Source organism: Mchenga conophoros, linkage group LG19 (assembly GCF_057382185.1).
Source record: "Mchenga conophoros isolate Kocher_MC1m ecotype Shallow Benthic linkage group LG19, M_conophoros_male_GT1.1, whole genome shotgun sequence".
Classification (NCBI taxonomy): domain Eukaryota; kingdom Metazoa; phylum Chordata; class Actinopteri; order Cichliformes; family Cichlidae; genus Mchenga; species Mchenga conophoros.
In genome coordinates, this window is record NC_140544.1 from 4,283,567 (window position 1) to 4,309,028 (window position 25,462).

A 25,462-nucleotide genomic window follows, 5' to 3' on the forward strand; every position below is an offset into this window, starting at 1 on the left:
ATGTTGCGTGGAGATCAGGGGCAGTACCCCTGGACCGGCAGACCGGAGTGGTGGTCCCCATCTTTAAGAAGGGAGACCGGAGGGTGTGTTCAAACTACAGGGGGATCACACTCCTCAGCCTCCCTGGGAAAGTCTATACCAGGGTGCTGGAAAGGAGAGTTCGTCCGCTAGTCGAACCTCAGATAAAGGAGGAACAATGCGGTTTTCGTCCTGGTCGCGGAACACTGGACCAGCTCTTTATCATCTCAAGGATACTTGAGGGTGCATGGGAGTTTGCCCAACCAGTCTACATGTGTTTTGTGGACTTGGAGAAGGCATTCGACCAGTGTCCCTCGGGGTGTCCTGTGGGAGGTGTTGCGGGAGTATGGGGTGTCTGGCCCATTGCTACGGGCCATTCAATCCCTATACTACCATTGTAAGAACTTGGTTCGCATTGCCGGCAATAAGTTGGACTCGTTCCCGGTGGGTGATGGGCTCCGCCAGGGCTGCCCTTTGTCACCGGTTCTGTTCATAATTTTTATGGACAGGATTTCTAGGCAGAGGGCTTTCACTTTGGTGGCCTCAGAATCTCATCTCTGTTTTTTGCGGATGATGTGGTTCTGTTGGCTTCATCGGGTGAGGGCCTCCAGCTCGCACTGGAACCGTTCACAGCCAAGTGTGAAGCAGCGGCAATGAGGATCAGCACCTCCAAATCTGAGGCCATGGTTCTCAGCTGGAAAAGGATGGAGTGCCCACTCCGGGTCAGGGATGAGTTCCTGCCCCAAGTGGAGTATCTCGGGGTCTTGTTCGCGAGTGATGGGAGAAGGGAGCCGGGGATCGACAGACGGATTGGGGCTGCGGCTGCAGTGATGTGAACGCTGCACCGGTCCGTCGTGGTGAAGAGGGAGCTGAGTGTAAAAGCGAAGCTCTCAATTTACCGGTCGATCTACGTCCCTACCCTCACCTATGGCCACGAGCTGTGGGTAGTGACCGAAAGAACAAGATTGCGGATACAAGCGGCAGAAATGGGCTTCCTCCGCTGGGTGGCTGGCCTCTCCCTTAGAGATAGGGTGAGAAGTTCGGCCATCCGGGAGGGGCTCAGAGTAGAGCTGCTGCTGCTCCAAATCGAAAGGAGCCAGCTGAGGTGGTTCGGGCATCTGACAAGGATGCCTCCTGGGCGCCTCCTGGGTGAGGTGTTCCGGGCATGTCCCACTGGGAGGAGGCCCCGGGGCAGACCCAGGACACGCAGGAGAGATTATATCTCTCGGCTGGCCTGGGAACGCCTTGGTGTTCCCCCGGATAAGCTGGAGGAGGTGGCTGGGGAGAGGGAGGTCTGGGCCTCTCTGCTTAGGCTGCTGCCCCCGCGACCCGGCCTCGGATAAAGCGGATGAAGATGGATGGATGAACTGTAAAATTTGCAGTGTACTGTGGTATATTCTGTAAATGGACTCTGTGGGACCATGTATGTGCAGCTGCTGAAAATCTGTTAAAAAATATCACACCAACTATACCTGCAGGAAAGAAAGCAAAATATTTCCCCAACCTATATTTTCTTATCCCTCCTATAATTCACACTGAGCTCTCTCCATGTGTTTGTCCTTGCTGGCTGTCAGACATGTAGATGGTTATTGACAAGCTGACTTGTTCATCCACACAGATAGGCACAAACACTCCTCATACAGCTTATCCAGTCTTTGAACTTCTTTTCTACCTGCTTCTACTCCGATGTCTCCTGTTTAGTTTTGTTGTTAGGGATGAGTAGGATCTCTACACCTTTCGGTTCTTGTGTACTCATATTTCTACGGGGTAAAAGTAGTTCTTTAAGAACTAGTATGATTTATCAGCAGTTAATTTTCTTTTAAAATATATTTGGTATTGTCTTATTAGCTATTCAACTAATTCTGGTCATTTAAATTAATTCTATTATGCTGAAGGTAGTGTATACTGGAGTTTCTCATGGTGTCTTCAAAACCGCAGAAAATCAGCTGCTGTTTTGAAGAATACACTGTCAAGTGCAACTTTTTCAGATAACTGCTGGTGCTGTCGATATAAATAAATAAATGTACAATGGGATTATTGTCATCTGATTTCTTATGAAATGTGGTTATATTCTATTGCATGATGTATATGTTGTAGGTTATTTGGTCAACATAGCCTTTGACAAGCCTTCGGTCTGCTCCTATCAAGATTAGATGTAATAACGTCCTAACTGCAAAAGGGCACAGGCAATCAAACACACACGTCATATGTCATATTATCCAAGGGCAGAAGTGTTGATAAATCTCTTTAATGCCCTCCAGATGGATGCTTTGCAGTTTAACTTTAGGACACCCTTCCAAAACACACAGACATGACACAGAGCAGATACATGTCATGATCCGAGTATTTGTCTTCTTTCATTTCAGGTTTGACTGATCGGAATAGTCAAAGTCATTTATTTGTTCCACATGAAAGTCCTAAGAATTTGCCCACATGCTTCTCTTGGAGTTCAAAGCATATCACACCGCTATAACATTACATTAGTCGCTATTAGCATAACACCCCCGAAGACACATTCAACTTTTGGTCTTCACTGAAGAAGAAGAATCCATGGAATAAATAATACTAAATCACTTCTTAATTGCCTGACTATGCTGTAGAATAGAAACGGGAAATTGGTAAAGCACTCATTTCATCGGTTCACCAACTCATTCTCCTTCTCTGAGTGACAAGCCCTGCCGTTAAAGCTGCCGGCATCTTAGAGATATGCACAAGGGACCCACAAGTTCATGGAAATAAGATGGGTCTCACTCCCAACTCACCGCATATCTGTGTTTATTCATTGATCAGGACCCTCTGCGGTTACATTTAAACAGATAGCATTACGTTTTAATATGCAGGGTTAATGTTGTGAAGAGGGCATATTATGGAGCATAAGCTAACCAAGCAGGAAGTGAAAGTGAAAGAAATTGAATGAAAACAAAGTTAAATACCAGATCCAAAGCTCCCCCTAACCGAATGCTCTCATCTTCTCTCCTGACTCTTTGCACAGACTTTGCCACCCTCAGTTTAACTCTCTATATGTCATATTATCTCAAACAAGGAACACATTATACATACTGCAGTGGTGTTTTGTCAAGAAAAGCAAGGCAAGCAATGCCTATTCAAATTTAAACATGCACATCAATTAAAACATATCAGTGTGAACACTATCTCCTTTTATCCTAAACATCTTGAACAGAAATCTCAAAACTTTTTATAATAATATTGCCATCTTATCAACACAATTAGCTATTGTCACTGCAAGCATACTTGCCTAGGATCCCATTCAAAACTGTAGCATGTTTCCATTTCACGAGTGTATCTGTCTCCTGTTAACAATGGTTAAAAAAGCTGGTCTTTTCACATTGAACCATCTATTGATATTTTGTTTTTTTTTGTGGTACAACTTATTTAGTCAATTCATCATAAAAGTTGAATGAAAATAGCATTTTCTTCATTTTTAATGCAAAAAAAAATTCATGTTAAAAAGTTTTCTATATGCTTTATTTTGCATTATTTTGAAATCCAACAACTGTCCCAATCAAAGTGTGTCACTAATACTTTATTCCGATGTGTAGTTTTTTTTTTATTAGTTACTAATTAATTAATTATTAGTTGTTTGATGTATTTGTCCCAATTTAAACATCCTGAACCATTTTTATGATAAGAAGGGCGGGCTTTCATCTTTAAGAGTTTTTGAGACATTCATGTTCAAACACTGGGGGTGGCTGTAGCTCAGGAGGTCAGGAGGTTGGTGGTTTGATCTCTGGCTCCCTCACTCTACGTGCCAAATATCGTTGGCCAAGATACTAACCTCAACTTGCTCTCCAAATCATCCGTCGTAGTATGAATGTGTATAAAAGTTAGTTAGAAACCACTTTAACAAAAGCATAGAAAACAGTGCTTGGGTGAATGTATAAAGCACTTTGTGCTCTGGGAGAGCAGAAAAGCATTATATAAGAATCAGTCTATTTAACATTTACATATTTGCCTTGGATTTCAAAGTATGCTGGAAGGGGGTTGATGGGTCATTTTTCAAAATATAGAACAATCATTATCAAACCTTTGGGCAATAAAAATCAGGCTGGATTGTATGGATGGTACTTACACTACAGTCTACACCAGTATCTATTTATTCTTTTCAGTTATACACAAAAACAAAACATAAAGGCTTCCACTCACAGTCATTCAGCAAAGGAAAAAGAATAAGTCCAAAAGCAGCATTTTCTGGATATATTCCAACACACATTCACATACAGTCTCTCTCGCACTCTCTCGCTCTGGCTAATCACATGCTCACTCATTCTCTTCAATGCCGTCTTCCTGATTAACTTAATGATAAAAGATACACTGATAACATCTTCAATATTAGGAAGAGAAAATGTAATTACAGTGCTCATTTAATCAATTATCTCTGTAGTTATGGTGCGAACATTACCATTCAGCCATGTATTTGTTAATTTCTTGTGGTGGAAATAGTTTTTATCATAGCACCACATGCAGAGCTGTGGTTGAACTGGGAGGCAGGAAATGGAAGTGACTGCAATCATGATTTATCTTTTGGAAAATCCATGCAAATGATCATTAGTACATTACAGTTTAATGAAGTGTGTTGTTAATTCTTCTTCTGAACATCATTAGTATTTTAAATACTGACATTTAAACACCCTACTATATATCAATTTTCCAAGAGAAGTTTATTATTTCTTCCTCTACAGAAGAATTGATCAAAATGCTGTTTTGTATCATCTAGAAATAGTTCATGCCATCAAGATAATTGTTGACATTGTGCATCTTACAGTCACAACTTTTGTGCCAAAAAAACAAAAGGTGCACACCCAGGAGCTCCATCAGGTGTCAGCAGAGAATACTGTAAATGTAACAAGTAGTGGAAATGCAAGGCCGTTGAAATCAATGGATAATAATACCTAGTTATTAAGCAAAATATAGTACAATATATACAAAAATGATATTTAAATAGCACCATATTTTACAGTACCCTTAAAAAAAATAAAGAATAACAGACAAGACTGATTACAAAATGCCACCCGCAGCGAAAGCTAAGTTAAAGGTAAAAAAAATTTAAAATAAGCAAATATTTTTGTTGACTTATAATTAAAATGTCTAAATAATATTTTAGACAGTAATGTTCACATTAAGTCTTTAAATGCACATGGATTCTTCTTTCTTATTAACATAAGGAATATAGCACTATGAGAGCAGTTTCAGAGGCTTATAGAGACATCACTGTTCAGTGCTGAACAGAAAGCAAGAGAGAGGGAGAGAGGTGAAGCTAGAGAGAACAGAGGCTGGAGGACAAGAACGAGGGCGAGGCAGTGGAAAGGCGAGAGAGCATGGAGAGAAAGAGGGAGGGAGATTATGATTCCAAAGCAGCGGACAGCATTTGTCTTCATTTGGTGTGACTGCCTTCATGCGTTATTATTAGCGGCTGTCAGGGAGAGAGAGACAGAGAGAGAGAGGGAGAGACAGAAAGAAAGAGAGCGAGAGAGAAGTGAAAAAATAAAGCGAGGCGGTTGTAGAAGAAAGAAAGAGAAACACGAATGGAGAGTGATGGGAGGAAAAAGAGAAAGAGCTTTGGTTTCTCAGTAATGGGCGGTAAAAGAAATCAGGCAGCGAAAAAACACACACACACGGATACACACACACACACACACACGCACACACCAGAGTGGCTCTTAAGTTGGAGGCGGTCCAGGACCTGACATCTATTTTAAATATTTGTCCTGTTCACAGGGAGATGAAGGAAGGTCAATGGACTCAATACACACACACACACACAGACACAAACACACACAGACTCACACACACAAACAGATACACAAAAACCTGTTATTCGCTATAAGTTATAAACCAATTCCCATAACTTTTGAGGTAATGTGATCTCTGTACTCCATTCATGCCCATTTAATCAAATTAATTAGAGTATTAAAATATTTTTGTGTACAAAAATAATGCTTGAACTGCATTAAGAAAAGAGCTGTGGGCTATGTATCTATAGCAAGTACAGCTAATACAAAATAGCAGTAAATCATATCACAGTGAAATTTGGTGCTTTATGTATGGTGCTTTACTTGCTATGTAACTAAACAATACAGACTTCTGCTAACAGCACCACATTATTAAGTGGGGTTTTTCTACTACAACTGCTCTTTTTAAGTCATAAACTACTCCTCAAAAGCGCCATAGTTTGCAGTTATGACTTACAAATCGATGGTACAATATAAATTGACCATTTAGCAATCTAGGAACTCATCAGCTAGTCTTCTGACCCGCTCTCTAGAGGCAACTGCCAACAGCCAGTTTTTCTTGGCTTTCAGTGTAGTCCAAGGCAACTTTAAGAATGCTGACAAAGGGTTTTGATATTGCATCACGGCAAATAGACTCTCTCTTTTGCTCTCCAGGCTGAACGAAGAAAGAAGAACAATTGCAGCAGATTAAAATATCATTTTTTTGCTACTTGTCTTTCATTTTTTTATATGCTGCATATCCAGCAGCTTTGTTTCCACAGAACGCACAGGCTACATCTGATGTCTGTGAGAGCAGAGCCACTGGCAGCATGCTTAGCACATTAGTCTCCCATCAGTTTCCCATCAAATGCCAGAGGTTGATGGACAACATCACACATGCACAAACAGCAAAAAAAAAAAAGCTTGTCAGCTTTACATGCTCAAGCTATTGCTAGGACATGGGACACATTCTCAAATTGCTGACCCCATACAGATTTTGGTGTAATCTGAGTCAACCAGAGTTAAGCCTCCTTCCAGAGACAACAGCCAAATATGACCACAAGATGGCAGTAAAGGGGATGTCACTGGTTCACTACCGTATGTTTAAACTTGATTAATAACATGTAAGTCACTGCAAGTTGGAAACCCCCCCCCCCCCCCCCAAAAAAAAACAAACAAAAACAAAACAGATTGCTTCCTGTAGCAAAATGCAGCAACAAGCTGTTCACCCACTAAGGTTTGGGCTGTGATTTAAACTGAAAAATCATATTTGACTGGAGGCTAGTTTAGTTCAGTGATTAAGCAGGCAGCCACATACCACAAGGTCAAATAAAGTAGTCCAGCTTTGATTCTGATCTGAGACCCTTTGTGGCATGCCTTCCATGCTTTCTTGTCTCCTCTTTACTAAAAGCTATCCATTTAAGTTGAGAAAAATACTTATAAAAACACAAACAAATAAAAATACTGTGATATGTCAGTTTTTTGGGGGGTTTTATTTTGCTGCTTTCACGGAAATGTAGTATTGAGATTATCCTCAAACGATTGCATTCTGCTTTTTTTATATTTTACCCTGTCATGGCCTTTTTTTGGACAATAACTGTTTCACAATAACGTACAAATACACATGCAGACACAATAAAACAAGCATAAGCAATATTCAGGACAATAAGACATGGGTAAAATAGTGAGAGCAAAGTTGCTTCACTCTTCCAGATCCTTTTGCTAAACAGCTGATTTAGTGCCGAGGCACGGACTGAAGTGGAAAACAAACGCCTTCAGTGACTGCAGCGGCGAGAGAGTGAGAGGTTATGTTTGACACTCACTGTGTCTCACGGTAAAATAAAAGACTAAAAAGAGACCTGGTTTACAGCAGGCATCCAACATCCAAAGTATACGCCTGCAGAGAGTCCAGCAGCAGGAAAGCAAATGTTCCCTGACGCAGTAAACCCCACCCGTCTGGTTTTCCTCACAGGGAAAATCAAACACTATGAGGAGTACATACGAATTTCTTGTTGATCTGGCCCTGGTGGATTACATGTGTTTATTCATTTATTTATTGTGTAAATACAGACGATATTTAAATTGAAGATATGTGAATGTGTTAATTATTCATGTTGTGAACACAGCCCAGACACTCTAACTGACATCACGGTACAGTACTAGCCTATAAATAGAACACGTCTCACAGGATACACTAAAATTAATCAAACCACATGAAACCATAAACAGAAGAAGGTCAAAACATAAACTCAACAAAACCAAACCACAAACTGAAGAAGGACCAAAATCTTAACCAAATCACACCAAACTAGATCAGCCTTACCAAACTGGACTCCACTAGACCAAAGCAAAAAAAGAAAAGAAAACTACACAAACCAAGCTGAAACACACTTCCATTATTTCAACACTCTACTGTGCACACACTCAAAGGCAACAGATCGGTGATGGGAGCAAAGCCATAACCTTCCCTTCCCTACCCATAATCCCTCTGGGGATTGCCCTCACCAGCTGCTACTGCCTCCTCCCTGACTGAGAGCTCAACACAGCGACCCACACACGCACATGTACCGACACAACGTGAAAATTAGAGAGAGACAAACTGAGAAAGAAACACAGGATGAGAGGACAGAGAGATGAAGAAGAGATGAGAAGAAGAACAACATTAGGCATGAATGAGACGAGAGAGAAAAAGACCAAAAGCGAAAGGAGAGAGAGAGAGAGAGGGTAAGTGTGAGCCAAAATCAAGGAGGCGTTCCCCGTTTGATTAGAGCAGATTTCTCTGTTGGATTGTAGTGATTATGGAGGGTGACAGAGCCAGGTGACTGAAACATGCCAGCCGTTTCACACACGAGCGCGCGCAAGTAAATGCATTCATGGCACTGTAAAACACACACACACACACAAATCTCTGCAGACTTGTTATGTGAACATGTGTTTCATATCCTGCCTGCATCCAACACAGAAATCTCAGTGGGGTTTGAGTTTATGACTGAAAATATCCCACAACCTGGCTTGATGTCATAACCAACAGCTTACAGATGAGACATGCTTCTCACAAACTTAAAAAGTGAATAAAGTCCTTTATAACGTGACATGCTATGGGTAAAGGTTTGGGACAAATCAGATTTTTGGGCTAAAATAAGTACTTTAACTTTAGGAGAGCTTTTTTTGTCAGAGTTACAAAAATAGGTTTATTTAATATCCCTGTATTGGTCTTGTATCATCATAATAATGTAGCTCCAGCATCAACACTGCAACACTCTTAGCTTTCTAATCTGGGCCTTTGTTTATGTAAAACCCTATTCTGGGAGAGAGCATTTTAAGTATTTTTCAATTACTCTACACCACATAATACATTTATTAAGTTACACTTGTTGTTAGGCAATTTTAGATTATTTATGTTGGTTTGCTAGTAATCCTTTTAAAAATCATTAGCTAACGTCTTTGTTAATGCTGATACAATGAAGTTCAGTGTCACTGGCCAGTTGCAGTGTAGATCCTGAACCATTAGGAAAGAAAGAACAGGACGAAGACAAGGCCTTAACACTTTGCATATGACAGGGTAGCATTAGCAATTTAAAACCAATGAAAACATGTTTTTAATGAAATGCATCACTTTCTCTTGTATTTTGATTAGAGTGAAAATTTAAGATTGGGTGGGTCTGGTGGGATTTTCTGGTTTTTAAGTTGGCCACAGCACTCTTGATTTTGGGAATGACTGGTGTACAGAAACTACTGTTGGTCTGAAACAGAAAAACACATTGTTGGACCAATCGATCGGCCCCAGCCTCCTCCCTCTGCAAACATTAGTCCTCTATAACGTCACTTGGTTTGATCTTTTACTTTACTTACATACGAGGTAATTTATGAAAGGACAGTGTACAGGAAGAGATGAGAAAGTGTTCAGAACGAGAACACAAAAATGAAAACACAGAAATCTGGTATTTTTTTTTCAAAGACACCAAGAACTACAACACACTCTGATACTGAACAAAAGAATGAGGGACATTAGAGATGAAAGGGGAAAGAAAGGGAAAAACAGGAACCAACATATCTGTGAAAGTAAAACCATTAATCCACATGCTCACAAGTTTATAATCAAATGATTGTACAGAATGTGTGTCTGTGTGTGCATCTGTGAGCAGATTAATTTGGTGGTGGGGAGAGGAGGAAGAAGTGTTTTTACATCTCAGCCATCCCCGTTCAGCTCACCGTTAGTTAATGCACACCGGCACGCACACACAAAAACACAAGGGGAGACACACATCTTGGAGGAACAAATAAATGTGGGAACACACATCAATAAATATGTAATTACACACAGCGGTGTGCGCATGCATGCAGTCAGAAACAAGCTGATGCGCACACAGAGAACAAAGCGACAGAAGGACAGAGATATAATCTGATCGTCTTTTCATTGCTGCCATTTGTTCAATTGTCACTTTGGCTTTCTAGTGATCCTCTGTTTCCTTTGATCTCTCGCTCATTCTTTCTGTCTCTCTCTTGGTGTCTGACACACACACACACACACACACACACACACACAATACAAATATGACTTTTCATTCATTATTTATTTGAGCTGTTTAAAGCTACATCAATTGATTTATTTGACACATGGGACATACTACTTGTGTACATGACATCTTACAAATTCAGCTCCTTATAAAGTTATGAAAATGTGAATGGGCAGACCTGGAACACAGTAATATGTTCATTCTGCTGAATCGGTTTTCATGGCTGTGAGTCAAATTTTTTGCCGTTCTTGTACTTCAATATTAGTCACCACCGCTATTGTAGCTTTCAGCTGCCGTATCTTCACCAGCTAGTCCCAAATTATTTTCAGTTTTTGACTTGTATGTTATATACACCTACTTGATCCTGCTGAAAGCAGGTTGGATGAGGGTTCTAGAATGAAGCAAAAAAAATGAAAACCAATGGGTGTTGCAGAGACGGGGAACTATTGCATGGGTTTAGGACTATGAGCAACAGGTTTTACATGAACACCTACTCTCATTTGATCCACTGATAACTGTCGGCATAAAAAAATACTGATTAATGCAACTCTGAATGTCTTAAAAGCTTCTTAAAGTTGTGCCTCCTGCTCAGGCAGATGTAACACACTGCATGATGTGTTAGATTCTAATGCAAATGTTTCCCTGTGTAACCAAAGATTAATATGTGTATAAAATTCAATAAACGTCAATAAAGTTTTATAAAGGTTTATGTGCTGCTTGAGGCAGATTAACATCATAATGAACTTTAGGTGATAATTTCTATAAATGTCATTTACATGCGAGTCATTTGTTATGAATATCATCATTTTTGTATCTGGTGTACAATAGCATGGGGAAAACATGAAAGGAAATGGGCATATTTGGTGACACTTACAAGAGGGTAATGACGCCAGAAACTAGTTAATAAACTGCAATGAAGTTGTGGATTTAATACAATGTGTTTACAGTAGTACTTGTTTTCCACTTTGGATAATATCAGCCATATATTAAAGAGTAGAAAGGTTTATGGTGATTGTATTGAATTATCTGTCACTTTGTTTTTTGTTTTCTACTTCATGGTCTTAATATACATAAGACGTCCTTTGAGGTTATGATGTGTCTTCTTACACTTACGATTCATAGGCTGAATCAACAATCAATTATTACACCATTTTAGCCATTTTCATTTTATATTATAGTTATATATTAGTTGTTTAGGTAAATATTGATATTAGCGAGTTGCCAAGTTGTCAAACCTGAAGCTAAGATAACAACTGTATAACGTTTTAATACTTTGGTGCCACTAACTTCTGTCCTGCCTTTATTCCAGTCTTCATTTTTCTGTGGACTTTCATCCTTTAATCCATTTCACTTCCCCTTCTGTGCCACACTACATTTCTCTCACTCAGCCCTGAGCCTGTTGAAATTCAGTCAATCTCTCAAGGTTGTTAAATCTCTCTCTCTCTCTCTCTCTCTCTCTCTCTCTCTCACACACACACACACACACACACACACACACACACACACACACACACACACATACTGGCATCACGTCGGCCAGGTATTGGGTCAAAGTTCATGGCGATCTGGCTGCCTCCCCGGTCCTCCCACCGGACTGCTTGATTGACAGCAATCAGGACTAACCTCCCCTCTCCCCTTATACCTCCCTACTCCCTCCTCCCCTTCCACCTGTCAAGACAAAGTGGCTGATTGTGTGTGTGTGTGTGTGTGCGTGTGCATGTGTGTGCACATTAGTGGACCATTTCCTCTGTCATTTTTAATTATACAAATGATATTCAGCTTTTCCCTGCCCCCCTCCCCAAAAAACTCCCATAATCCCCCAGTCCACTTTCCCACCAGACACAGCCAGGAGGGCACCGCCGTGCTGCCATTAGCATAAGAGTGTGTTTGTTTAAAGAGCCCGTCCCGCCTATAAAATCAAACAATTAGAGATGCAGACAAGCTGCAGCCTATTGACTGCATAAATAATTTTTTTTCTTTTTCCCTTCTTCTCACCTTCGTTTTCTTCCTTTTCTCTCTGGACGATTCGTTTATTGGTTCAGACCTCTTGCCTCTCTCACTCTTTCTCTATCTGTCTTTCTGCAGTTATTCCCACTGCTAATGAACCTGCAGGACCTCACAGGAAGTCAGAGAGGGGGGTTTGGGGTAATCAGGATGCGAGGCTCGCTGCTCATCACCGTGACCTTTAGTCTCGCCGCCGCCAGGTCATGCTAGGCCTCTGGAGTCATCTGTGCATGCAGTATGGCGAAACCTGCCTGAAACCCACTTCTTGGTGTATGTGTGCGTGTGTGAAATCTGTTCACTTTTGAATATGCAGGTCTAAAAAATTCATCTCAAGGCCTCGTTCAATGCTCAGGGAAAGGGTGAGTAAAATATGTAAATATAAATACTTCAACTGACAAAGGCCTGCGTGTAATATTCAATACTGGTGGACAAGAGTACTATTATTCCACTCAGTATGATACATTATTAAAATGCATTGACAACATACTTCAGATGTGATTTCTCTTTATTGCTGTTGTTTTGTTTTTTGTTTTTTTTGGAGGGAGCGGGTGGGTGGGTCAAAATGAGATGAAGAAGAAGAAACAGGTTTAGATGTGTTGGCTCAAATTTACTTTAGCTTTCAAAAACATGTAAAACAAAGGTCAGTTCTACTCCAGTCCAGAGGGTGGCAGTAGTGAATCAGAAGCTTTTTAGCTGAAAATAAAAGCTTAAAGGAGAATTTTACTAGTTTAGCTACCATCATTGTCCGATGCGCTGCGTTACAGTAAATCTTTTTTTTTGCAAAAGTTGCGTTAAAAATTTTTTTTTTCCTTTTTCAGTTTCCTTTTCACACCTACTCATAAAATCTCCAGTAAATTTCTTTAAACAATTTCCAAGCATTAAGAAAGAGAAATCTAGTAAACAGATTTGGTAGCATCTTCAGTTTAGACTAATTACCAACAGCAATCTTGTATTTGATAATTATCAAATTCAAGTTCATCATATCTATAAAGATTATGTTTTAACAGTGGTGATGATACCAAAGCCAGGCATGGCAAATGAATACAATAGCAGTTAAAACATGCAAAAACTATAGGATGGTACTTTTAATCTAGGTTTCTTTCAGTAAGTGCCTCCTGTCTGGATGCTTCTCATCCATCTGACTTCTACTTTGTCTTTCTAGTTGCCTGTCTGCCTGTCAGATGTCGTACACAAGCATCACTTTTAGTTTCTAAATCTCCACAGTAATATTCCCATAATCCACTGGGAGCAGCAGATCTGTCCTGTCATGCCTGTGTCTTCTCCTGTCTCCACGTCTAATTTTTACCTACGGTGACACTCATTGGGTGACAGTTTGATTGACGGGCTGACAGGAAGCAGTGTCGCATCTGTGTGCCATTGCTGTCGTCTTTCATTTCCCCCTCATCGGCGTGACAACGTGCAAGCACCTTACATCTGTTTTACACGTTGCAGAGTGCAGCGGTTGGTTAACAGCTGCAGGTGAAGGCGCCAAACACTTGATTCGTGTCAAGCAGGGTAGCACTTCAGGTTTTCTTGCTATGTTGATTCTCCATTATCATTAAAACTATAACACACCCTCCTAATGTATGATCATTTAAATGTAAGGTAAGTAATTTTATCTGTCATAATACTAACATGTGACTTTTGTTATAGATATGCTGCCTTAATTCTGATGAAGCCGTCTTAACGATATGTAGAAGTTTAGAATTTTACTAATTTGATTATTAGCAATGAAAACACACAGAGATATACAGACTTCCTCGATATTATTATACTTCACATCTCATTGAAATTAAACATTTACTAACCTAAAAAAATGAATCTTTCTCTTTCTAGCATCTAAACCTAATGTAAACCTGACCACCACCATGTTGTTGTTTTTTTACCATATATGTATGAAAGAATTGAGTTCGAAGATATCAGCTAATGCCAGCAAGCTTGGTTATCACGATGCATTTATAAACTATGGGTGTGATGCACTGGTGGACATAATGGTGGTAATTAGTACACAAGCGTCTTGGACGGTTTCCTCCACACAGCAAGATTTAATATTGGTCAGAGAATTCCACCAGCAGCACGAACACATTACAGAGGTCCAGTTCAGTTACTCAAATTCAATTCAATTTTTTCAATTCAATTTTATTCATATAGCGGCAAATCACAACAAAAGTTGCCTCAAGGCGCTTCAATTCGTGGGGTGACACTTAATAGACACCAATCAATGCCTGCTGAATGTGTAAGTATACCTGACACTCATTATCTATCTCTTTTGCACCAAGCTGTAAATATCCTTTTTCATGCTCTAAAGTTGGGCATTTTAATATTGGAGTCTTTGTGATCTGACTCCCTTTTGGATGTTTTTGGCTCACAAGGTGATTATGTGTGCATCCACTGACCTCTACTAGTAACTTTGGTCATGTTTAGTATGAACAGTCACCATCATAATGATATATATTTATGACAGGGGATACAAAAATCTCAATAGGCCCTCTTTCATTCACCATTTTGGAGCCAAAACTTTTGGTTTACTCACACTCTTTAGGCCAATTGATTGCCCCGAATGTAAAGCTAACATAAAGCTTGAAAATACTGGAAACCGTCAGTTTTACCCCTCAGCCTGCTAGTAGACACACCTATAGTATCAGTTTGAAAATCATACTTTACCTTGTTCTTAAGTTCACTCTGACCTTGAGGTCAAGGTCACTGAGATTGTCAAAGATTTTTTTATAGATGCAGCTCTCATATTGATTTGGGAATCCTGGGTGAATTCCTTGTCGAGTTATCGCATTCACAAAAATTTTAAGAGAACTTGACCTTTGAACTTTGACTTTGAGCTCAAGGTCACTGAGATTAGAAGGAGTCTGCAACTTTTTCTAGATGCAGTTATGGTATTGATTTTCAGAATACTTCTGACCTTTGACTAAGATTTTTTATTAGATGCACATATGGTATCATTTTGAAAATACTACATCGCCTCTTTATCGCATTCACAAACTTAGGTGTCCACCTGCTTGGTAGGGTGATAACAATACCACATCAGTCTTTTCACACCTTAGGGGCAAAAATCAATCCCCTGTGAGTTATGATAATTCCAGTGAAACATTCAAGCAAGATGGTTTAACTTTAGCTTACATAGTTACACAACTGAATTGTGCACTGCTGGCCTTTATGCTAAATTAATGCTAAATTAAATGAATTATAGAGTAAATACATCAGAACCTTCTATAATTTACAATATGGCAGCACTTGAGTGCCAAAGTTTACAGAAAGACGCGTTGATGATGAAACACCGAAACCGTTCATAGTTTTTCAGAATTAATGACAAATTGAACGATAACTCTTATATCTCACTGATATCGCTCAATTGTCTTCCCTTGTCACATTTGTCTCTTATCTTCCCTCTCTGTCTTCTTGCTGCAGATGGACAGGTTGTCCTGATGCGCTCTGTGAGTTTGATTCTCACATAGAGAAGAAGAGACGAATGAGCACACAGGCTGTGTTTGGAACAGGTGTGGCACTCCCTCCCTTCACATACTTACCCTGCCAAGTTCACACAAAACCACACACACTTTCTTTGTCTTTGTAGCGCTGATTTAAATGATAGTAAACATAAAAACACACACTGTGTTTTTCCTCATCAATCACTTTATAATTGGTCACACATTTTGGGCTAACGCACACACACTTTTTATTTTATTCCAACTCCCCTCTTTGTTTAATCACTGTCCGTCTGTCCGCTGCCTTTTCATCTTCAAACACCACATGGTGCCTTAAAAAAAACCAAACATCAATCTCCTCAAGTCCAAACAACTTTCATTTTGACAACAACAACAACTAAACTTCCGCTGACTTCTTGACCTGCTCAACTAAAAGATGCTGTTGCGTTATAATTGCTGACGTTCCACTCACTAAAGCAGTTAAAAGGGTAAAACGTTGTAATATATTATATTCCTCCTAGAGCTGTATTCCAGTTTCTATAAAATTACAGCTCAATAATAAAAGTTTAATTTTCAAAAAGTTTTTTTTCTCTTTTAAAGCATAAGCACAATAATATCTCATTAGAAATGAGCTTTTTCTTTCCAATTTTGTTGTTGCAATTTTCGTCTAAAGGTAATTTTGATTGTACTACATTCCAGCTCTGTATTGTTCTGTATTTGGATCCACTTGAAAGCGAACATAATCAATATCAGTATTAGAAAAAAAAAGTTTGCAAGCATCTTTCCAGAGTTTCTTTTGTGTTGTGTTTTGGATTAGACTTATTTATATTAAACTGCAAATAACTTGTGAAAAAATGTGGGCTTATAAAGAAATACCACAAAATCTGGGAACTACTGACCTTTTCAAACCATACAGATGGATTAAATATATAACTTAAGTTGCAAAAACTAGTAGATCTTGTAAACCAAGTGCGAACCATGACGATGACCTAGATTGCTCATGTAGAGTTTTGATCGTACAGCCTGAGGGTAGCTATAAGGAAGCACCCTCATAATGTCTGTATTTGATTGTTCAAAACAAGACTATGTAGAACTGATTGTGGGTTGCAGTTTGTTTGAGAACCTTTCATCCAAACATCATTAACTGACTGAAGACACTTGGCACAGTACATATATATATGTACAATCAAATACAGACATTATGAGTTAAATTTGGAATTAGGGTAAAAGTTTAGCACTATTTCTGATGGTTAAATGTAGACAATGGTGAAGGCATTAATATCAATTAATATACTTACAGAGACACCAGGCAATTTTCATGGATGTCTCAGGAATGGGTGGACTGAAGAACAAGTTCTTGGTTCCTTTTGTTGTATGCTGGAATTTGCTTGCTAACGAGTCCCTAATTTTTCACTAAATGTAGAGAGTTTTCATACGGTCACACCATACTTCCATTTGCTATGTAATGTGCTTTTTTTAAAAAAATTTTTGGCCTTTTTTGGCTTTATTTGATATGGACAGCAGAGACTGACAGGAAAGCAGAGGAAGAGAGAGAGAGAGAGAGGGGAAGCCACGCGGCAAAGTGCCGCGGTTTGGATTCGAATCTGGGCCGGCCGCTTAATAAATAAACTTTAATTTCTTGCTTAAATTGACATTTTATCTGTCTGAAACTATAAAAATTAAATCCAAATTGACTTAATCTGGCAGCAGAAAGTATTCAAAACAAGCGTATTGGATTGGGAGATGGTGAACCCTAACTCTGAACTTCAGCCGTGTCACTAGTTTTGCACACTATAATTTTCTGCCTGAAAAATAATTTCTACCAAGACAATGAATTCAAGTTGGTCCAATACAGATCTCTATTTTGTATGTAGTATGAGTAATAAAGTAATAAAGTTCATACAAATAAAGCCTTCACTCATTTAATCTCTGTCAGCACACACACGCAGCAAGTCAGACCAGAGACAGGAGAGTACACATAGAGCTTTACATCCTGTTTAATGACTACTCCCTCTCTCTCTCTCTTCATTAAGCATTATCAACCTCTCTGGCCTAATCTCTCTGAAATTAGTGTCTGGTCTCTACCACCTAAGTGACTGGCTGGCATTCATTAGCGCTGCGTTTTAGCCAAATCAATCATGCCATACCCCGTCCGCCACGCTTTCTTAAAATGTCATCCTCAAACTTCTCACAATCAATTAAGCGGGAGATTAATGAGGCCAATTTGCCGCCAACACATCGGCCTTCCTTCTTCACTGAAAAGGCCACGCACACACACAAACACACACTCTGACGATGTAGAAACACACTCGGGATACTACATCACACACACAGGAGCATGTGTGCACATAAAGCACTGTTTCCTCTTGACAGTCTGTTTGTTCTGGTAGTTCAGCAACAACGTGGCCAATCACTGAACTGCACCATGGCAACAAAACAAGTAACATCTACTTTATATAAACTGTGAGAGAAGTTGACTTTCTGTTTATCAGGGGAACATAAAAATAAAGAAATGCTTCAGCATGTCACTTCTGTGGAAACACAAATATGTATCTCTTCTTTAGCTTTTGTGATTTAATGTGTGTCATTGCCAGTACGCATGTTTCTATGATACCTGCGTCTAGAAAGAATTCACAGTGCTTTACTTGTTCCATATTTTTTCATGTTACAGCTTTATTCCAAAATGGATTAAATTATTTTTTCACTTCAAAATTCTACATACAATACACCATAATACAAAAGAAAAAAAATGTTTGACATTCTTGCAAATTTAGTAAATCTGAAAAACAAAAATATGACCTTTTTTGCAAGCCTTTGCCATGACCCGATTCCACTGATTGTCTCTCAAATATTTCTACCACCTGATCTGATACCATCCCTACAATGAAGCATGGCGGTAGCACCATGCTGTGGGGATCTTTCTCAGCAGCAGGAATGGAAAGGCTAGTTGGGGTCAATGGAAAGATGAATGCAGCAATTAGTAGAGACATCTTAACATATAAACTGTCCTGGGGTGCTCTGGACCTGAGATGCTGGTGCAAAGGCTCATTGTGGCAGGGTGTGGTCTGCGGTGCCGTTGCAGGGGTGGCGGACGCACTTGAGCAGCATCCACAATCACGCCTTAAAAGTCTGTGCTGACTGTCGTTGTGTTGTTGTGTGAAATTGTGGTGTGTGTGTCGGGTTGTAAGCTGACTGTGTGAACAGCAATCGTGGTAATAAGGTGTTTAAAGACGCTGAAAAGCGTACATGTCGTCTGGTCTGCCGTGGTTCGCTTACACTCATCTTTAACATAACAAATACTCTAAGCATACAGTCAAGATAACAAAGGAGTGACTCTGGGTCCACTTTGTGAATGTCACTGAGTGGCCCAGTCAGAACCTAGACTAGAACCCGATTGGAGATGTCTGGAGAGATCTGGTCCACTACTCACTGTTAGGATGCCTGGGTCGTCGACCCAGGGTTTTTGAGTTTATGATATTATTTATACTGTCTAGTTTTTGGTTTCTTTGAGTTCTGTCTTATGGCTTAGGTCTCTGTCTTCTTTAGTTGCTCTGTCTCCCCTATCACCTGCATCCCCTTGTCTAGTTCGCGTCTATGTGTATCTTAAGTTCCTATATCCCCGTGTTCAGTCAGTGTTTGTGTCTGCCCTGTTCCCACGTCTCTGTTCCCTTTGTAGTGCCTGCATGTGAGTCTGTGTCTTTGTTCAGTCTGTGTTATGTGTTTCCTGTTTTACTTTGAAGGTCTCCGTCTTTTCTCAGTGTGTTCAGTTTACGCTTCTTTGGTCTCGTCAGTTCTGATTTGCCCCAGCTGTGTTTCCCTCCTGTTACTCATTCCCTGATTGCTCCCTCTGTGTATTTAAGCCCAGTGTTTCTCTGTGTCTGTGTCGTGATCTACCGTTTACCAAGCTGTGTGTTCTGTCTGTCCGTCCTCCGGTATTAGTTTATTTTTTGATCGTTTCCAGTTATGTTATATTTGAGTTTAACATTAAAACGGTTTTTGAGTTTACATCTGTCTCTGGAGTCTGCACCTTGGGTCCTTTTCCTGTCTGCACACAGCCGCACCTAACAGAAGATCGCGACCATACTATGGACCCAGCAGACTTTGAACTCCAGGAGCGACGCCGAGCAGCCTTTGCCCAGCTGGAGGAGGAACTCCGCTGGAAGCCATGGCTCACCCCTGACGTCGGGCGCATTTTCCATGGCACTCGGCTGGCTCTCGGCGGTCCCCGGAGCTGCCAGAAGTCTCCACCTGTTGCTCCGCTAGCACGCAAGATGCGGCCGTTTCAGTTGGGAGTCCTCCGCGTGGCTTCAGGCACTCACGCTCCGGCCTCAGCGTCACCATTCTGTGCACCGGAGGCTCAGTTACTCACGCCGCCAGCTACCTCTGCCCGAAGGAAACGGCGCTCACGTCGCCGTCATATGGACACGTCTGAGCAACCTCAGGTGGTGAGTCAAAAGGACTACACTTTCCAAACTCCACCTGAGCCGTTGAACAGTAAAGACTATGAACTCACCTCAGACACTTTTGGGATTTCTTTTCTCGACGAGGATTTGGATTGGGAGGCCAGTTTTGGTTTGAATCTTCCCACGCTAGTTCATCGCAATAAGCATTCGTCTGAGATTTTTAGTTTGAGGTCTGCTCGTTGGGGTGGGAACAAATTAAAACCTCAGTTTGCCGAGTCTGTTTTTTCTGAGACTGTGAACACTGCTAAATCTAAGACTGTACAGACTGTTAAACGTGGTGGGGAAGGGTCGTCACCTGTTTTTGATGAGCCAGTTTTCAGTGAGCCTGCTCCTTTGCCTTCCGGTGCTCCTTTGCCCAGGGCAACTGCGGTCCAGCCATCTCCTGCACCTGTATCAGTTCCTCAGGTGAGGGGGGCTAGGGCCCAGTTTGTCCCTGCTCCAGTTTCCAGGCCAGCTGAGGCTCCGCTAGTCTCTGCGCCCGTGCCTATTCCGCGGGTGGGAGCGGCTACTGCCCAGCAGGCCACTGCACCGGTTTCTGTCCTCGCTGGAGGCTCGGGTGAGCCCGTCCAGCAGTTTTCCGTAGGCTCTGAAGACATAGCTCAGCTTAGTGCTCATCCACCACCTCACCCACCATTACTACCATCTTTACAACAGTCGATACATATTAGACTTCTCTCCATAGCTCAGACATTAGCTCACCTATCGGCTCAGTCACCTGCTCAGTCACCTGTCTCTGCTGGAGGGTCCGAGGGGCCCGTTCAGCCACCTGTCTCCGCTGGAGGGTCCGAGGGGCCCGTTCAGCCTCCTGTCTCCGCTGGAGGGTCCGAGGGGCCCGTTCAGCCTCCTGTCTCCGCTGGAGGGTCCGAGGAACCGCTTCAGCCACCCGTCTCCGCTGGAGGGTCCGAGGGGCCCGTTCAGCCACCTGTCTCCGCTGGAGGGTCCGAGGGGCCCGTTCAGCCTCGTGCCTCGTCAGCTGGGGGTCCGGGAGGACCCAGCCAGCACGTCCTAGTGTCTGCTGATGGTTCTGGCGAGGCCGTTCAGCCACCACCGGCTCCACCGCCTGGTCCGGCCTCCGAGTCTGCAGTTCCGTCTGGTCCGGCCTCCGAGTCTGCAGCTCCGCCTGGTCCTGCATCTGCAGCTCCGCCTGGTCCGGCCCCCGAGTCTGCAGCTCCGCCTGGTCCGGCCCCCGAGTCTGCAGCTCTCCCTGATCCGACCTCAGCTTCTGTAGCTCGTCCTGTCCGGCCTGCACGTCCTGCACGGCCTGCACGTCCTGCACATCTTGTCCGGCCTGCACGTCTTGTCTGGCCTGCTCGTCCTGCACGTCCTGTCCGGCCGATGACTGGACGTCATTGCCGTCATGGACGGCCCCCTGAACTACGTCGCCGTCGGTGCCTCCCGCCCGGCCGGCCTCCTGATCTGCTCCGTCGCCGTCGGTGCCTCCCGCCCGGCCGGCCTCCTGATCTGCTCCGTCGCCGTCGGTGCCTCCCGCCTGGCCGGCCTCCTGAACTGTTTTCTGGGCTCTTGGACCATCAGCCTCCGGGCCGCCCCCCTGAACTGCCCGGGTTTGGACTATCGTGCTGTCAGCCTCCGGGCCGGCCCCCTGAACTTTTTTGAGACTATTGCCTGGGCCTCTGCGCTTTTCGTGAGCTCTTTTGTTTGTTTGCTTTTGGACTATGCCTGGGCCTTGTTGCTGTTGTTTTGGACTTTGTTCCTGTGTTTTCTTCTGTTGCTTTCCAGGCTCCGTTGTTTGTTCTTTCTTTTTTTGTTTTGGCTCCTTGTTTTGTTTCGAGCCCTCCATCCTGTTTCCCCCGCCGCCCACCCTGGTTGGGTTGTTTTTGTTTTTTTGATTTTGATGTTTTGGTTTGGGCTGTCTGGAAGCCAGCCCTTAAGGGGGGGTACTGTTAGGATGCCTGGGTCGTCGACCCAGGGTTTTTGAGTTTATGATATTATTTATACTGTCTAGTTTTTGGTTTCTTTGAGTTCTGTCTTATGGCTTAGGTCTCTGTCTTCTTTAGTTGCTCTGTCTCCCCTATCACCTGCATCCCCTTGTCTAGTTCGCGTCTATGTGTATCTTAAGTTCCTATATCCCCGTGTTCAGTCAGTGTTTGTGTCTGCCCTGTTCCCACGTCTCTGTTCCCTTTGTAGTGCCTGCATGTGAGTCTGTGTCTTTGTTCAGTCTGTGTTATGTGTTTCCTGTTTTACTTTGAAGGTCTCCGTCTTTTCTCAGTGTGTTCAGTTTACGCTTCTTTGGTCTCGTCAGTTCTGATTTGCCCCAGCTGTGTTTCCCTCCTGTTACTCATTCCCTGATTGCTCCCTCTGTGTATTTAAGCCCAGTGTTTCTCTGTGTCTGTGTCGTGATCTACCGTTTACCAAGCTGTGTGTTCTGTCTGTCCGTCCTCCGGTATTAGTTTATTTTTTGATCGTTTCCAGTTATGTTATATTTGAGTTTAACATTAAAACGGTTTTTGAGTTTACATCTGTCTCTGGAGTCTGCACCTTGGGTCCTTTTCCTGTCTGCACACAGCCGCACCTAACAGAAGATCGCGACCATACTATGGACCCAGCAGACTTTGAACTCCAGGAGCGACGCCGAGCAGCCTTTGCCCAGCTGGAGGAGGAACTCCGCTGGAAGCCATGGCTCACCCCTGACGTCGGGCGCATTTTCCATGGCACTCGGCTGGCTCTCGGCGGTCCCCGGAGCTGCCAGAAGTCTCCACCTGTTGCTCCGCTAGCACGCAAGATGCGGCCGTTTCAGTTGGGAGTCCTCCGCGTGGCTTCAGGCACTCACGCTCCGGCCTCAGCGTCACCATTCTGTGCACCGGAGGCTCAGTTACTCACGCCGCCAGCTACCTCTGCCCGAAGGAAACGGCGCTCACGTCGCCGTCATATGGACACGTCTGAGCAACCTCAGGTGGTGAGTCAAAAGGACTACACTTTCCAAACTCCACCTGAGCCGTTGAACAGTAAAGACTATGAACTCACCTCAGACACTTTTGGGATTTCTTTTCTCGACGAGGATTTGGATTGGGAGGCCAGTTTTGGTTTGAATCTTCCCACGCTAGTTCATCGCAATAAGCATTCGTCTGAGATTTTTAGTTTGAGGTCTGCTCGTTGGGGTGGGAACAAATTAAAACCTCAGTTTGCCGAGTCTGTTTTTTCTGAGACTGTGAACACTGCTAAATCTAAGACTGTACAGACTGTTAAACGTGGTGGGGAAGGGTCGTCACCTGTTTTTGATGAGCCAGTTTTCAGTGAGCCTGCTCCTTTGCCTTCCGGTGCTCCTTTGCCCAGGGCAACTGCGGTCCAGCCATCTCCTGCACCTGTATCAGTTCCTCAGGTGAGGGGGGCTAGGGCCCAGTTTGTCCCTGCTCCAGTTTCCAGGCCAGCTGAGGCTCCGCTAGTCTCTGCGCCCGTGCCTATTCCGCGGGTGGGAGCGGCTACTGCCCAGCAGGCCACTGCACCGGTTTCTGTCCTCGCTGGAGGCTCGGGTGAGCCCGTCCAGCAGTTTTCCGTAGGCTCTGAAGACATAGCTCAGCTTAGTGCTCATCCACCACCTCACCCACCATTACTACCATCTTTACAACAGTCGATACATATTAGACTTCTCTCCATAGCTCAGACATTAGCTCACCTATCGGCTCAGTCACCTGCTCAGTCACCTGTCTCTGCTGGAGGGTCCGAGGGGCCCGTTCAGCCACCTGTCTCCGCTGGAGGGTCCGAGGGGCCCGTTCAGCCTCCTGTCTCCGCTGGAGGGTCCGAGGGGCCCGTTCAGCCTCCTGTCTCCGCTGGAGGGTCCGAGGAACCGCTTCAGCCACCCGTCTCCGCTGGAGGGTCCGAGGGGCCCGTTCAGCCACCTGTCTCCGCTGGAGGGTCCGAGGGGCCCGTTCAGCCTCGTGCCTCGTCAGCTGGGGGTCCGGGAGGACCCAGCCAGCACGTCCTAGTGTCTGCTGATGGTTCTGGCGAGGCCGTTCAGCCACCACCGGCTCCACCGCCTGGTCCGGCCTCCGAGTCTGCAGTTCCGTCTGGTCCGGCCTCCGAGTCTGCAGCTCCGCCTGGTCCTGCATCTGCAGCTCCGCCTGGTCCGGCCCCCGAGTCTGCAGCTCCGCCTGGTCCGGCCCCCGAGTCTGCAGCTCTCCCTGATCCGACCTCAGCTTCTGTAGCTCGTCCTGTCCGGCCTGCACGTCCTGCACGGCCTGCACGTCCTGCACATCTTGTCCGGCCTGCACGTCTTGTCTGGCCTGCTCGTCCTGCACGTCCTGTCCGGCCGATGACTGGACGTCATTGCCGTCATGGACGGCCCCCTGAACTACGTCGCCGTCGGTGCCTCCCGCCCGGCCGGCCTCCTGATCTGCTCCGTCGCCGTCGGTGCCTCCCGCCCGGCCGGCCTCCTGATCTGCTCCGTCGCCGTCGGTGCCTCCCGCCTGGCCGGCCTCCTGAACTGTTTTCTGGGCTCTTGGACCATCAGCCTCCGGGCCGCCCCCCTGAACTGCCCGGGTTTGGACTATCGTGCTGTCAGCCTCCGGGCCGGCCCCCTGAACTTTTTTGAGACTATTGCCTGGGCCTCTGCGCTTTTCGTGAGCTCTTTTGTTTGTTTGCTTTTGGACTATGCCTGGGCCTTGTTGCTGTTGTTTTGGACTTTGTTCCTGTGTTTTCTTCTGTTGCTTTCCAGGCTCCGTTGTTTGTTCTTTCTTTTTTTGTTTTGGCTCCTTGTTTTGTTTCGAGCCCTCCATCCTGTTTCCCCCGCCGCCCACCCTGGTTGGGTTGTTTTTGTTTTTTTGATTTTGATGTTTTGGTTTGGGCTGTCTGGAAGCCAGCCCTTAAGGGGGGGTACTGTTAGGATGCCTGGGTCGTCGACCCAGGGTTTTTGAGTTTATGATATTATTTATACTGTCTAGTTTTTGGTTTCTTTGAGTTCTGTCTTATGGCTTAGGTCTCTGTCTTCTTTAGTTGCTCTGTCTCCCCTATCACCTGCATCCCCTTGTCTAGTTCGCGTCTATGTGTATCTTAAGTTCCTATATCCCCGTGTTCAGTCAGTGTTTGTGTCTGCCCTGTTCCCACGTCTCTGTTCCCTTTGTAGTGCCTGCATGTGAGTCTGTGTCTTTGTTCAGTCTGTGTTATGTGTTTCCTGTTTTACTTTGAAGGTCTCCGTCTTTTCTCAGTGTGTTCAGTTTACGCTTCTTTGGTCTCGTCAGTTCTGATTTGCCCCAGCTGTGTTTCCCTCCTGTTACTCATTCCCTGATTGCTCCCTCTGTGTATTTAAGCCCAGTGTTTCTCTGTGTCTGTGTCGTGATCTA

At 43.6% G+C, this 25,462-nt stretch overlaps 3 protein-coding genes across 3 annotated transcripts in view; 2 read left to right on the top strand and 1 right to left on the bottom strand.

Moving 5' to 3' along the window:
- The window catches only part of npas3 (neuronal PAS domain protein 3), a 396,686-nt gene that overhangs the window by 147,293 nt on the left and 223,931 nt on the right, over positions 1-25,462 (bottom strand). The gene's annotated exons all lie outside the window — the stretch shown is intronic.
- Positions 20,010-22,248, top strand: LOC146551501 (uncharacterized). Its single transcript, XM_085256961.1, has one exon. The coding sequence runs from the start codon at positions 20,124-20,126 to the stop codon at positions 21,780-21,782; it is 1,659 nt and encodes a 552-aa protein (XP_085113087.1). The 5' UTR covers positions 20,010-20,123; the 3' UTR covers positions 21,783-22,248.
- LOC146551502 (uncharacterized) lies at positions 22,942-25,180 on the top strand. Its single transcript, XM_085256959.1, has one exon. The coding sequence runs from the start codon at positions 23,056-23,058 to the stop codon at positions 24,712-24,714; it is 1,659 nt and encodes a 552-aa protein (XP_085113085.1). The 5' UTR covers positions 22,942-23,055; the 3' UTR covers positions 24,715-25,180.